Raw genomic sequence first — 13,557 nt, 5'->3', positions numbered from 1 at the left:
TAGCTTTATTATCAATAAATAGCTAGATTAGAGGATCTGTGAGCATAATGGGTTCCCAAATACCCTACCCCTAAATTAGATGGACTTGCCCCCAACCCCAAATCTGAGACAGAGGTAGACAACTTCAGGTTTCCTGGTAGCTTGCCTCAGAAAGCTCAGGATTTGGCTGAAATCAAAGAAATACAGATGGGAAGAAATTGAGCTGGGAGCTTGCCTTTCCCTCCTGGACAGTGAAGTGGACATCCCCCACATTCTATGGAAAATGTAAAGAATGAAAAATAAATACTACCCCTAACAACAGGAAGATTAGCTTTGCTTAATAGTCTGTCTTTGAAGTCAGCTCTCCGAAGCTTAACAAAAGCTGCCATGGGCAAATTTTTAGAACAAGCTTCATTCTAACATTCATCCCCATAGCAACTTGTCCTTTCTCTACTTCTGAAGTATCATCTACCCCAATCATAATTTTTCTGTGGCTTTCCTGAAACCATCTGCAGTGCCTAGTCGATGAGGGAGGAGAGGGGACAGGTGATTATCTCTGTGGATCTCCTCCAATGTATTTATGAGTAAAGACTACCTTTCCCATTCTCCACTGGCTGTATTAAATTGTGGCTCACAACTTTAAGAGCCTCTGAAACTTATTTAAATCATTCTTTTTCTAGGTAAAGTTAAGCTGGGTTCAAGTACTTGTTTTTTTAAAAAATGCTCTATATTGGCATCTCCCCTAAAACATGAATAAATATCTACAACTTAAAGTCATTACTCCCTTCTCAGAGTAATGAATGACAATTACTGTGTGTCCACAAGTAAGTCTAGTCATGATTTTAATTGGCATGAATAATTTGTTCCAGGACATTCAGTTCAGACAGAGCAGCACATTTGTTTTTCAATTTGAACTTTTATTTTGAAATAATTGTGGATTCATATGCAGTTATGAAAAATAACACAAGAGGTTCCATGGTGCCCTTTACATAATTTTCCCCAATGATAACATCTTGCAGAACTATAGTACAATATTACAACCAAGACACAGACATCAATACAGTCAGGATACAAGACATTTCCTCATCATAGGATCCCTTATGTTGCCCTTCTATAGACACACACAATCCCGATTCCACCACCCTTAAATCCTGGACACACCTCATTTGTTCTCCATTTCTATAATTTTATCATTTCAAGAATGTTATATAAATGGAATCATATGGTACATAACCATTTGGAATTAGCTTTTTCATTTCAGTATAATTCTCTGAAAGTTATCCAGGGTGTAACATGTATCCATAGTTTCTTCTTTTTATTGCTGAATAGTATTCCATGGTATGAATATACCATAGTTTGTGTAACTATTCACCCACTGAAAAACTCTGTACTATTTTGGCTATTACAAATACAGCTACTATAAACAACCATGTATAGTCTTTTATGTGAACATAAGTCTGTGAAAACATTTTTAGAATGACATATAACTTTTTGCTTAATTTTCTGGCTGCCCAATTTCAGAGCAAATGCTGTCAAGGCATTTGTCAAAGGTCGCAGAGCACCTCCTTATAATGGAGGATTAACTAATGACTCTTTCCAGTACTTGTGCTTTATAACTCCATTGCTACCTGACTTGGGAAGCCTCTAACTCTCCTCTGAGCCTCAACCAGACAAGACACATGTTTTTCAAACTATACTCTTTGAAAAATGAATTCCTTCCTAAAGGTAGGAGTGAAGGTAGGAAGTTTCACAGTCAAGTGAGTTCGAGGAAATACTAAATACTACATTCCTCTTTTGAAATAAACAAATGCCCCTTGTTGTGCAAAAGGAGAAATCCAGTATCCAACTGCCCACGTTTAACTCCTAGTTCCATCCTTGCTAAAACAGTAACCATCAGTAAGACACTTAACTTTCCCGTGCCTGTTTCCTCATCTGTAAAATGGAGATAGCAACAGAACTCAACTCATAAGAATGGAAGACTGATAATAAGGACACAACATTTGATAAAGGTAGCTCTTATTACTATTATTACCATCATATGATTCATCAAAATCATTAAGGTCTTATTACAAATGCACATGTCCAGCTGCATCCCTGGAGATTCAGAGTCATTAAGTTGAGGGTAGAGTCTGGTCCAGGCGAAGAAGGAGAGGTTTAATCTATGTTAAGAATGTGTTCAAGATGGAGGGTGTCACACTTACATCCTTGCACAGATTCAGTAGACCCTTCCAATGACTAGCTCCTAGTCCTGCAAAATGAGCGCAGTTCTCTGAATGAAGGTTGGCTTGTAATGCAAACTCATGGTTCTTCAATAACATGAAATGCAACTCTGTGCAGCCGGTACACATCAGCTTTCAAAAAAAGTCCTAAATGTAGCAGTTAGCATTGATATGTAAAAGCTTTATTGGTGAGTCATTGCTTAGCAAATCAAACCTGAAAATAAGACATTATTTCCTCAGAAATACAAAAAAAAACCCCAAAAACAAAACCTATGATGGCCATTATTTCTGTAGGTTTTAAGGTCACACTCCTTTTCCAAAGGCGGTCTTACTGTCATGCACAGGCCACCTGCCAGGACGTCGGGTCACTGCGGAGGAGGCGGCAGTCGTCTCACCACTTCTGCAGCGATGCTCAGGTAGGCTCTGGCCTGGAAAAGAACAGATAAGTGTTCTCTACTCCTCCCCAGCAACATCAGATGACTCGGGAACTGACTGCCACCACTGTTCCCTGAACTTTACAGGGGAAAGGCGAGCGAGTGGAAGAAAGTCAGAATGAGAAGACACTGCTGTTGATGTCGCAGGCGGGGCAAGGAAAAGGGACTTGAGATTATTTGGAAGGTGACTTTCGGGGGGGGGGGGGGGTAGTACCAGCAATTACTGTTTTCCAAACTCTAAATCCTGTCAGCAAACCAGCTACCCAGTCTAGCTGCCGGAAATTACACCTTCCTCTTCTGGCATTCAACAGTTCATGAGTTCTGACAAATTAATATCCTGAGTTAGATACTAACAAAACTTCTTTGGCATAAAAGCTGTTAGGCATTGTAAAGCAGACTTTTACAATATTTATCACCGTCCAGTTTGCCTTTGGGAAGCGTTTTCTCTACCTCCCTGATAAGGGCCCCTAAGCAGCACCCAGCACCCGGCGCTCCTCCTCCAGGTGGGCGGGGCTGGGAGCTGCTCACCGCTGGCCCTCGGCCTCTGGCGTCCCAGCGCGGGCACCCAGCACGGGCACCCAGAGCGGCTGGCAGGGAGGGGGCCACAGACAAACCTGGTGCCCACAGGGCAGGTAGAAAAAGGGTCATGACATTTGTATTTTAAAAGTTTTAAACAATTCCAATATAAACACTACTTATTTCTTCCATTTTATCTATAAAAGTAACCATAAGACACAATAGTAAGACTTTCTAAAACTATTAATTTATACATTAATATACTTAGATTTGAGTAAATTGCTACTACTACAACTACTATTAATAATAGCTAAAAGTTAAACTTAATATTTGCCTAACATTATTTCATTTATCCTTACAGCTACCCTAATTAATGGGTAAATTCTGTCATTACCCTCAACTTATGGATAGGAAGCCAAAAGCCAGAAAGGCGAAGACCTGTCAACAGCTAGTAGGAGAGCAGCTGTCCAACTCCCTGACTGCAGGCGAAAGGACTGTTTGAGGTCTGTTAGCCCTGACCTGCTGAAATGCTTTAAGTGTGTCTCACACATCTTCATTTCAAAAAACTATGCTTGAAATCTAACTTCTGAATTATGCTTTATCTTACCAGAAAAGTGTTAAAATTTCATTTGAGTCCATTAAAGAAAAATAGCTCTCAAAACATGCGTAAGGACTTAAGTTGGGTTTTTTTTTTTTTTTTACCAACTACCCCCTACTCCAAGGACTTCACACAAGGAATCCCACTAATGTAAAACAAGCATCGTGGGCTCAACTTGGCTGAAGAAACTGGAAGTTGTCTGCTCAAGGTCACCAAGTCAGGAGGCTGGGAACCACTGCCACCTGGGTCACCTGACTCCAAAGCCCAGCTCCTTCTATCACACCACATATGAAACAGTAAGTCCAGATACAAGTAATTATAATAATGCTTTGTCTAAAATGGTTTCAGTCTCTGCTACAGCTAACAGAAACAATCGTTTTTGTTTAAAAATGGAACATGGACTTTATAAAGAATATTTCTCTTAAATCTAATAACACCAATTTTCAGCTGTGCATCTTTGTGAATATTGTTTTAGTCTCCTAAATTCTTTTCTAGGTATTTAAGCCTAGTATTTTCTGATGAAAATCTAAAGTTCACTAAGACAAGTTGAAACAAGGTCATCATTCTATAATCTTCTATTCATACTTATGTTAAATTAGAGACATAACTACCAGATGACACAAAATGCAGAACGATCCTAGGATACTCAAATTTGCTACATTTAACCTTTACTTTTTAATGGACTATATCCAAGCCTAAACTTTCAAAGTTATGAGCAGGCTGTCATTTGCTGAGAAACCACTAAAAGTGCTTAGTTTAACAGTTTCAATTTCTACAAAACTGTTGAGATGGAATTATTTTGGCCAATGCAGTGTTTATTTCAACAAACACTTTAATTTTATTCTGTATGTGTAAGGCATTTATATGGCCAGTAGTTACGGCCGTCGTGGCCGCTATGCACTTGCAGGTTCAGGGTCCCATGAGATTCGGGCAGACAGTAAAGAAACTGTGGAGCCAAAAACTGGAGGGCCATTCCTTTATTCTAGCCTCGCACCTGGCAGGCGAGTAAAAACACACAGGGCTCCAAAACCCACTCATTCAGCACTCACAAAGCTACTGACACATCCGGGTTTTCCTAGAATCAAAGGCCCCCACCAGCCTCAGTCACCTCTGGTTCCCCATCTGCCAAAACGGCTTCTTACTCTGCAAAACTAGCTTTTCCTTCAGCAACCTGCCATCTTGGCTGCTTCTTCTTCCTCCTTCTCTTAAAACCTTTTGATGCGAGATCCCTCCCTCCAGCACACATTAGCATAACAATGACCCTTCCCAAGCAGGAAGGCAACTAGTTGTTTCACAGATCACATATCTGGGCAGCCATTTTTAACAATAAAAGTGAGCAAACTTTAAAAAAATCATATTTTACAAACTCATTTGCCCAACAGCATTGTTTTGGTTAATCTGTCGGATGTAATTATATAAAAGGAATGTAGACTAGCTCACTGGTGAAGAGTTGGAGCCTTTAAGTCAGACAGGGATGGTTTAAAATCTTAGCTGTACCCCTTATTAGCTCTGAGACTTTGGGCAAGTTACTTAGCCCTTCTAGACTCAGTTTCCACATCAGTAAAATGGTTATAACAGTAGTATCTACCTCAAAGGATATGGAGGAGTATTAAGTAAGAACAAAGTATGTGAAGTACTGGCACAGAAGAAGCAAATAATAAAATTAGTGTGTCGCCTGACCTGTGGTGGCGCAGTGGATAAAGCGTCGACCTGGAAATGCTGAGGTTACCGGTTCGAAACCCTGGGCTTGCCTGGTCAAGGCACATATGGGAGTTGATGCTTCCAGCTCCTCCCCCCTTCTCTCTCTCTCTGTCTCTCTCCTCTCTCTCTCTCTGTCTTTCCCTTTCCTCTCTAAAATGAATAAAAAAAAAAAATTAAAAAAAAAAATTAGTGACCATAATTATTACTATTCTATCCTCAAGTAATTCACAATCTCATTGAAGGACTCACATTAACATGTTCTTTTGGGCACTTTTCCTGACTGAGGATCAAGTAAATTAAACCCCTCTCTTTTGTTTAATCCATAACTAGCAGACAGCACACACATACACATTATATGTGAAAAAAATATGATTGAGATTTCTCAAACTATTAATAATCTCTTTTTCATCAACTCACACCTACATAGACTAACCCTTTTCACCTAGTCAAGATCTTTTATTGGCTATTTTGAGGCAGAGATAAAACAGCTGTATCTCATTTCTCCGCTCTCTCATTAACAAGTAAATGGAAATGGATGGCAACCAAAGTGCAGGAAATTTCTCATAAAGAACTTTGGTCCTCTGTCTTTTGTTTTTAAAGATTTGAAGTTCTAATTTATCATACACAGTCATTTCATATTAAGACTCTGAGGTACTAATTTAGAAATTATAAAATGATTAAGTTTCCACTTCTATTTGAAAGTCTTTACCAGGAATATCTTACAGCACACCTCACTAAATCAAATCTAGCTCTAAGTACAAAAGGTTACACTGTTCACATGCCTATAAATGGCATGCAACAATAGTAAAATAATAGGTCTTATGTTTATAGAAATGAGATAAAAATATGTAACACCACAAACTCTGTTGTTTAGTGTTAAATCATATTATCTTTTGATGGTTGCTATATATCCTCTACTATATTGCATTCCTTTAACTTTCTTGAAACGTTCCTTGCTTTTGGAAAATCTCAAAGAAAAAAAAGCAACAAAAGACAAATAAAAAATATTTTAAAATGTAAACTCAATTGAAATAGACTAGTAAGTAATTAATCTTATTTATCATAATAACCATAAGATGTTTTTAAATATTCTGTTTTAAGGAGGCATTTAAAAGTATGGAATTTTTTAACCCTCGATTTTAATACAAGTTTTCATGCACTGCATCAAGTAAAGTATACCTATGGTGGTTGGAATGGCCAGACTTTAAGTATGAAGGAAATAAAGGGTTACAGTTTCTGCTAATATGAGAGATTTCTAAGCAAAGATTGAAAAGGAAATTTAACATTTATTATCTAAAAAGAAAAACAGTAAGTGCTACCCTAATTTACTCAGAGATCACATTCTCAGCAACTCAATCATCTGTATCATAACTGTCAACCCTTAACACAGGGAGAGGAGCTTGGGCCCCTGGAAGAGAAAACTCAAAATAAATCTACTTCACTTATCCTTGACTCTTGACTGTCAACTTACTCTTAATTTTCCACAACTTTAATCTAGTTTGTCTCTTTTATTTTTCAGTTCACAGAATATTAGAGGAAGCAAACTAAAATGAAAGTTAGCTATAGGTGGGCAAAATAACAGTACTTTATAAAGAACCATCTTGAGAAAGAACAAAGTTGGAGGTACTATGTTCCCTGACTTCAAACTGTACCATAAAGCTATAATAATCAAAACAATATGGGACAGCTTGGCCAGTGGTGCTGCAGTGGATTGAGTGCCAACCTGGAATGCTGAGGTCGCTGGTTCAAAAACTTGGGCTTGCCTGGTCAAGGTACATACAACAAGCAACCAATGAACAGCTAGAAAGAAGCAACTATTTTTCATCCCCTCACCCTCCTCTCTCTGTAAAATCAGTAAATAAAATCTTTTAAAAAATGCATTATAAAACAGTATATTACTAGCAGAAAAAGAGACACATATATCAATGAAACAGAATACAGAAACCAAAAATAAACCCACACTTACACAGTCAATTAATCTACGACAGATGAGGCAAAAATACACAATAGGGAAAGGATAGTCACTTCAATAGTGATAGAAAAACTGGACATACACATGCAAAAAAATGAAACTAGACCGCTTTCTTTTTCTTTTTTTTTCTTTTTTTTATTTATTAAATTTAATGCAGTGACATTGATAAATCAGGGTACATATGTTGAGAGAAAATATCTCTAGATTATTTTGACATTTGATTGTGCTGTATACCCCTCCCCCAAAGTTAAATTGTCTTCTGTCACCTTCTATCTGGTTTTCTTTGTGCCCCTCCCCTCCCCTAAACCCTCTCTCCTTCTTTACCCCCTCCCCCCTCCCCCACCCCCCACCCCTGTTGCCATCACATTCTTGTTCATGTCTCTGAGTCTCATTTTTATGTCCCTTCTATGTATAGATTCATCTTAGTTTTTTTTCTGATTTACTTATTTCACTCCGTATAATGTTGTCAAGGTCCATCCATGTTATTGTAAATGATCCGATGTCATCATTTCTTATGGCTGAGTAGTATTCCATAGTATATATGTACCAAAGCTTTTTAATCCACTCGTCCTCTGACGGACACTTGGGCTGTTTCCAGATCTTCGCTATTGTGAACAATGCTGCCACAAACATGTGGGTGCATTTCTCCTTTTCGAGCCGTTTTATGGTGTCCTTGGGGTATATTCCTAGAAGTGGGATAGCTGGGTCAAAAGGCAGTTCAATTTTCAGTTTTTTGAGGAATCTCCATACTGTTTTCCACAGTGGCTACACCAGTCTGCATTCCCACCAGCAGTGCAGGAGGGTTCCCTTTTCTCCACATCCTCGCCAGCACTTATTCTGTGTTGTTTTGTTGATAAGCGCCATTCTGACTGGTGTGAGGTGATATCTCATTGTGGTTTTAATTTGCATTTCTCTAATGATTAGTGATGTTGAGCATTTTTTCATATGCCTATTGGCCATCTGTATGTCCTCTTTGGAGAGGTGTCTATTCATCTCTTTTGCCCATTTTTGGATTGAGTTGTTTGTCTTCCTGGTGTTTAGTTTTACAAGTTCTTTATAAATTTTGGTTATTAACCCCTTATCAGACATATTGTCAAATGTGTTCTCCCATTGTGTAGTTTGTCTTTTTATTCTGTTCTTGTTGTCTTTACCTGTGCAAAAGCTTTTTAGTTTGATATAGTCCCATTTGTTTATCCTGTCTTTTATTTCACTTCCCCGTGGAGATAAATCAGCAAATATATTGCTCTGAGAGATGTCCGAGAGTTTACTGCCTATGTTTTCTTCTAAGATGCTTATGGTTTCACGGCCTACATTTAAGTCTTTTATCCATTTTGAGTTTATTTTTGTGAGTGGTGTAAGCTGGTGATCTAGTTTCATTTTTTTGCAGGTAGCTGTCCAATTTTCCCAACACCATTTGTTAAAGAGGCTGTCTTTACTCCATTGTATTTCCTTACCTCCTTTGTCAAATATCAGTTGTCCATAGAACTGTGGGTTTATTTCTGGGTTCTCTGTTCTGTTCCATTGATCTATATGCCTGTTCTTATGCCAGTACCAGGCTGTTTTGAGTACAATGGCCTTGTAGTATAACTTGATATCAGGAAGTGTGATACCTCCCACTTTATTCTTCTTTTTTAAGATTGCTGAGGCTATTCGTGTTCTCTTTTGGTTCCATATAAATTTTTGGAATATGTGTTCTATATCTTTGAAGTATGTCAATGGTATTTTAATTGGTATTGCATTGAATTTATAGATTGCTTTGGGTAATATAGACATTTTAATGATGTTTATTCTTCCTAACCATGAGCACAGTATATACTTCCACTTGTTTGTATCTTCCTTGATTTCTTTTATCAATGTTTTATAACTTTCCGAGTACAAGTCTTTAGTGGTTAAATTTACTCCTAGGTACTTTATTTTTTTGGTTGTAATTTTAAAGGGGATTGTTTCCTTAATTTCTCTTTCTGACTGTTCATTGTTGGTGTATAAAAATGCCTCTGATTTCTGAGTATTGATTTTATATCCTGCCACTTTGCTGAATTTATTTATCAGGTCCAGTAGTTTTTTGACTGAGACTTTAGGGTTTTCTATATACAATATCATATCATCTGCAAATAATGATAGTTTTACTTCTTTTCCAACTTGAATGCCTTTCATTTCTTCTTCTTGTCTGATTGCTGTGGCTAGGACTTCCAGGACCATGTTAAATAAGAGTGGTGAAAGGGGGCACCCCTGCCTTGTTCCTGATCTTAAGGGGATTGCTTTTAATTTTTGCCCATTGAGTATGATGTTGGCTGTGGGTTTCTCATAGATGGCTTTTATCATGCTGAGGTATGTTCCCTGTATTCCCACTTTGCTGAGAGTTTTGATCATGAATGGGTGCTGGATTTTATCAAATGCTTTTTCTGCATCTATTGAAATTATCATATGGTTTTTCTCCTTCTTTTTGTTTATGTGATGAATCACATTGATTGATTTACGAATATTGTACCAGCCTTGCCTCCCCAGAATAAATCCCACTTGATCATGGTGTATGATTTTTTCCATATATTGTTGGATCCGGTTTGCTAATATTTTGTTGAGGATTTTAGCATCTATATTCATCAGAGATATTGGCCTATAATTTTCTTTCTTTGTGTTGTCTTTGCCTGGTTTTGGAATCAGAATTATGCTCGCCTCATAAAAGGAGCTTGGAAGTCTTCCTTCCTCTTGAATTTTTTGAAATAGTTTGAGAAGGATAGGAGTTAGTTCTTCTTTGAATATTTGGTAGAATTCCGTTGTGAAACCATCGGGCCCTGGACTTTTCTTTGTTGGGAGTTTTTTGATAACTGTTTCGATCTCATTTGTTGTAATCGGTCTGTTTAGGTTTTCTGATTCTTCCAGATTGATGTTTGGAAGATTGTATATTTCAAGGAATTTGTCCATTTCATCTAGATTGTCTAGTTTTTTGGCATACAGTTCTTCATAGTATTTTCTTACAATATTTTGTATTTCTGTTGTGTCAGTTGTTATTTCTCCACTCTCATTTCTAATTTTATTTATTTGAGTCCTCTCTCTCTTTTTCTTGGTGAGTCTACTTAAAGGTTCATCAATCTTGTTTACCTTTTCAAAGAACCAGCTCCTAGTTTCATTGATCCTCTGTATTGTTTCTTTAGCCTCTATGTCATTTATTTCTGCTCTGATCTTTATTATTTCCTTCCTTCTACTACATTTGGGCTTTACTTGCTGTTCTTTTTCTAATTCTTTTAGATGCAGGGTTAGGTTGTTTATTTGAGCTTTTTCTAGCTTCTGAAAGTGTGCCTGTAGTGCTATGAACTTCCCTCTCAGCACTGCTTTCGCTGTGTCCCATAAATTTTGAGTTGTTGTATGCTCATTGTCATTCGTTTCTAGGAATTTTTTTATTTCTTCTTTGATCTCATTCTTAATCCATTCATTATTTAACACCCTGCTATTTAGTTTCCATGTGTTTGAGAATTTTTGAGCTTTTCTGCTCTGATTCATTTCTAGTTTCATGCCGTTGTGATCGGAGAAAGTGCTTGATATGATTTCAGTCTTCTTAAATTTGTTGAGAGCACTTTTGTGCCCTAACATGTGGTCTATCCTAAAGAATGTACCATGAGCACTTGAAAAGAATGTATATTCTGCTGCTTTAGGGTGAAAGGTTCTGAAGATATCTATTAAATCGAGTTGATCTAGTGTTTCCAATAAGTCTGCTGTTTCTTTGTTAATTTTCTTTCTTGAGGATCTATCTAGTGATGTTAGTGGGGTATTGAAATCCCCTACTATTATAGTATTGCTGTTGATCTCGCCCTTTAAATCCATCAAAGTCTGTTTTATATATTTGGGTGCTCCTATATTAGGTGCATAGATATTTATAATAGTTATATCTTCCTGTTGGATTACTCCCTTTATCATTATGTAGTGGCCTTCTTTATCTCTTACTATATCCTTTGTTTTAAAGTCCAATTTGTCTGATATAAGTATTGCTACCCCAGCTTTTTTTTCATTTCCGTTTGCATGAAATGTTTTTTGTTTTTTTCCATCTTTTTACCTTCAATCTATGTGTGTCTTTTGTTCTAAGGTGTGTCTCTTGTAGACAACATATGTATGGGTCCTGTTTTCTTATCCACGCAGTTACCCTATGTCTTTTGATTGGATCATTTAATCCATTTACATTTAAAGTTATTATTGATATGTAGTTGTTTATTGCCATTTTCTTCTTTAAAGGTGTATTCCTGTTTTTGCTATATTCTTCTCCCACTTTGATCTGTTAACATTTCTTGCAGTGTTGGTTTGGTTGTAATGAATTCCTTGAGTTGTTTTTTGTCTGGGAAGCTTTTTATTTCTCCTTTGATTTTAAACGATAGCCTTGCTGGATAAAGTAGTCTTGGTTGTAGGTTCTTGTTCTGCATTACTTTGAATATTTCTTGCCATTCCCATCTGGCCTCAAGTGTTTCTGTTGAGAAGTCGGATGTCATCCTTAAGGGGGCTCCTTTGTAGGTGATAGCTTTTTTTTCTCTTGCAGCTTTTAATATTTTCTCTTTATCACTTAGCTTTGGTATTTTAATTATGATGTGTCTTGGTGTAGGTATCTTTGGGTTTCTCTTTAATGGAGTCCTCTGTGCTTCTTGGACTTGTGAGAGTTTCTCTTGCATTAATTTAGGGAAGTTTTCAGCTATGATATGATTGAACAACATCTCTATTCCTTGTTCCTTTTCTTCTTCTTCAGGAACCCCTATGATGCGGATGTTATTTCTCTTCATGTTGTCACAGAGCTCTCTAAGAGTTTCCTCTGAATTTTTGAGTCTCTTTTCTTCTCTGCTTTCATGCCTTCATTCCAGTTGTCCTCTAACTCGCTGATTCAATCCTCTGCTCTATCTATCCTGTTTTTAATTCCTTCCATTGTGGTCTTTATTTCTGATATTGTATTTGTCATCTCCGACTGATTCTTTTTTATACTTGCTATTTCTTTATTTAGGTTTTCATAATGACCATCCATTGTTGTTCTAAGATCCCTAAGCATCCTTACAATCATTATTTTGAACTCTGCATCTGGAGGTTTGATTATTTCCATATCATCAGTTCATCTCTCAAAGGTGTCTCTTGTGGTTTCATTTGGATTGCACTCCTTTGTCTTCTCATCATGGTGTTTTATTTGTAGAGTTGGTTGAGTCTAGGCTTGGTGTTGTCTGCCTCCAGTTTTCAGTTGTGTTATTTCTAGGTCTTCTTGGGTTGGTATCAGCTATTATTTGTAATCCACTTTAGGATTTGAGCAGCTTTGAATTCTTGATTTGTTTGTTTTCTTAACAGGTGATAGTCTTGTTAACTGATCTCAGCAGGGGGCTTCCTTGAAATTGTATCCAGGAATGCTGTGGATGTAACATGAGACTCTGAAGGTCTCTTCCACCAACTAATCTCACTGGGGGCAGGGTTTTTTCTCAGCTTCAGTAGGGGGAGGTGTATCTCAGATCTCCATGGAGACCTGAGTTACTGCCCCTCCTCCCCACTTCTTGTTTTCAGCTGTGTCTTGTTGCGCTGATTGGAGCTGGATAGCTGTCCGGAGATCTCTGATCCGGAAGCACTTCAGCTCTGTTTTGTGAAAGGTTCAGTCCCTCCCCCAGATATGGCCGCCTCCAGCACGAATGAGTCAGCTTTTTTATTTTGTTTCTTGCATTCCTTAGCCCCTCACAGTCTGTCCCTCTCCCTGTCCTTTCCACTTGGGAGATAAGCTGGTCTTTTCAACCCACCTTGCTCCCTGGTCGCCAGGTAAGTGGCTGTGAGCAGTAGTTTCTGCTCTTTTTCCTCTGTGAAAACCTCTCTGGGCTCTCAGCCTCACACCCCCCCCCTCCGTTCCTGTAAGCAGAGGAGATTCAGGCACTCCTTACCAGGATTATTGTGGCTTCCTTTTTGCTCCTTGGTTTTTGAGAGCTGTTCTTGCAGTTCAGAGTTGGTTTTTCATGCTGATTTTTCCTAAATTGATTTGTATTCCAGTTTGGTGGTGAGAGCTGGGCGTCTGTGCGTCCTCCTACTTCGCTGCCATCTTCAATCCTAGACCGCTTTCTTATACCATATACAAAAGTAAGCTCAAAAAAATGGATTACAGACCTAAATATAAGACCTGAAATTAAAAAACTCCTAGGG

General features: G+C 37.9%; 1 protein-coding gene across 1 annotated transcript in view; it reads right to left on the bottom strand.

Moving 5' to 3' along the window:
- Window positions 1–886: 886 nt before the first annotated feature.
- Window positions 887–13,557, bottom strand: part of NUBPL (NUBP iron-sulfur cluster assembly factor, mitochondrial) — a 267,584-nt gene continuing 254,913 nt past the window's right edge. The window contains exon 11 of the mRNA XM_066277680.1: window positions 887–2,626. Coding sequence (XP_066133777.1) covers window positions 2,564–2,626 — 63 coding nt within the window. The 3' untranslated portion in view covers window positions 887–2,563. The remainder of the gene's footprint in view (window positions 2,627–13,557) is intronic.

Source organism: Saccopteryx bilineata, chromosome 4 (assembly GCF_036850765.1).
Source record: "Saccopteryx bilineata isolate mSacBil1 chromosome 4, mSacBil1_pri_phased_curated, whole genome shotgun sequence".
NCBI lineage: Eukaryota > Metazoa > Chordata > Mammalia > Chiroptera > Emballonuridae > Saccopteryx > Saccopteryx bilineata.
The sequence above is the reverse complement of the archived record's forward strand: the minus strand, read 5'-3'. Positions and strand labels throughout refer to the sequence as shown.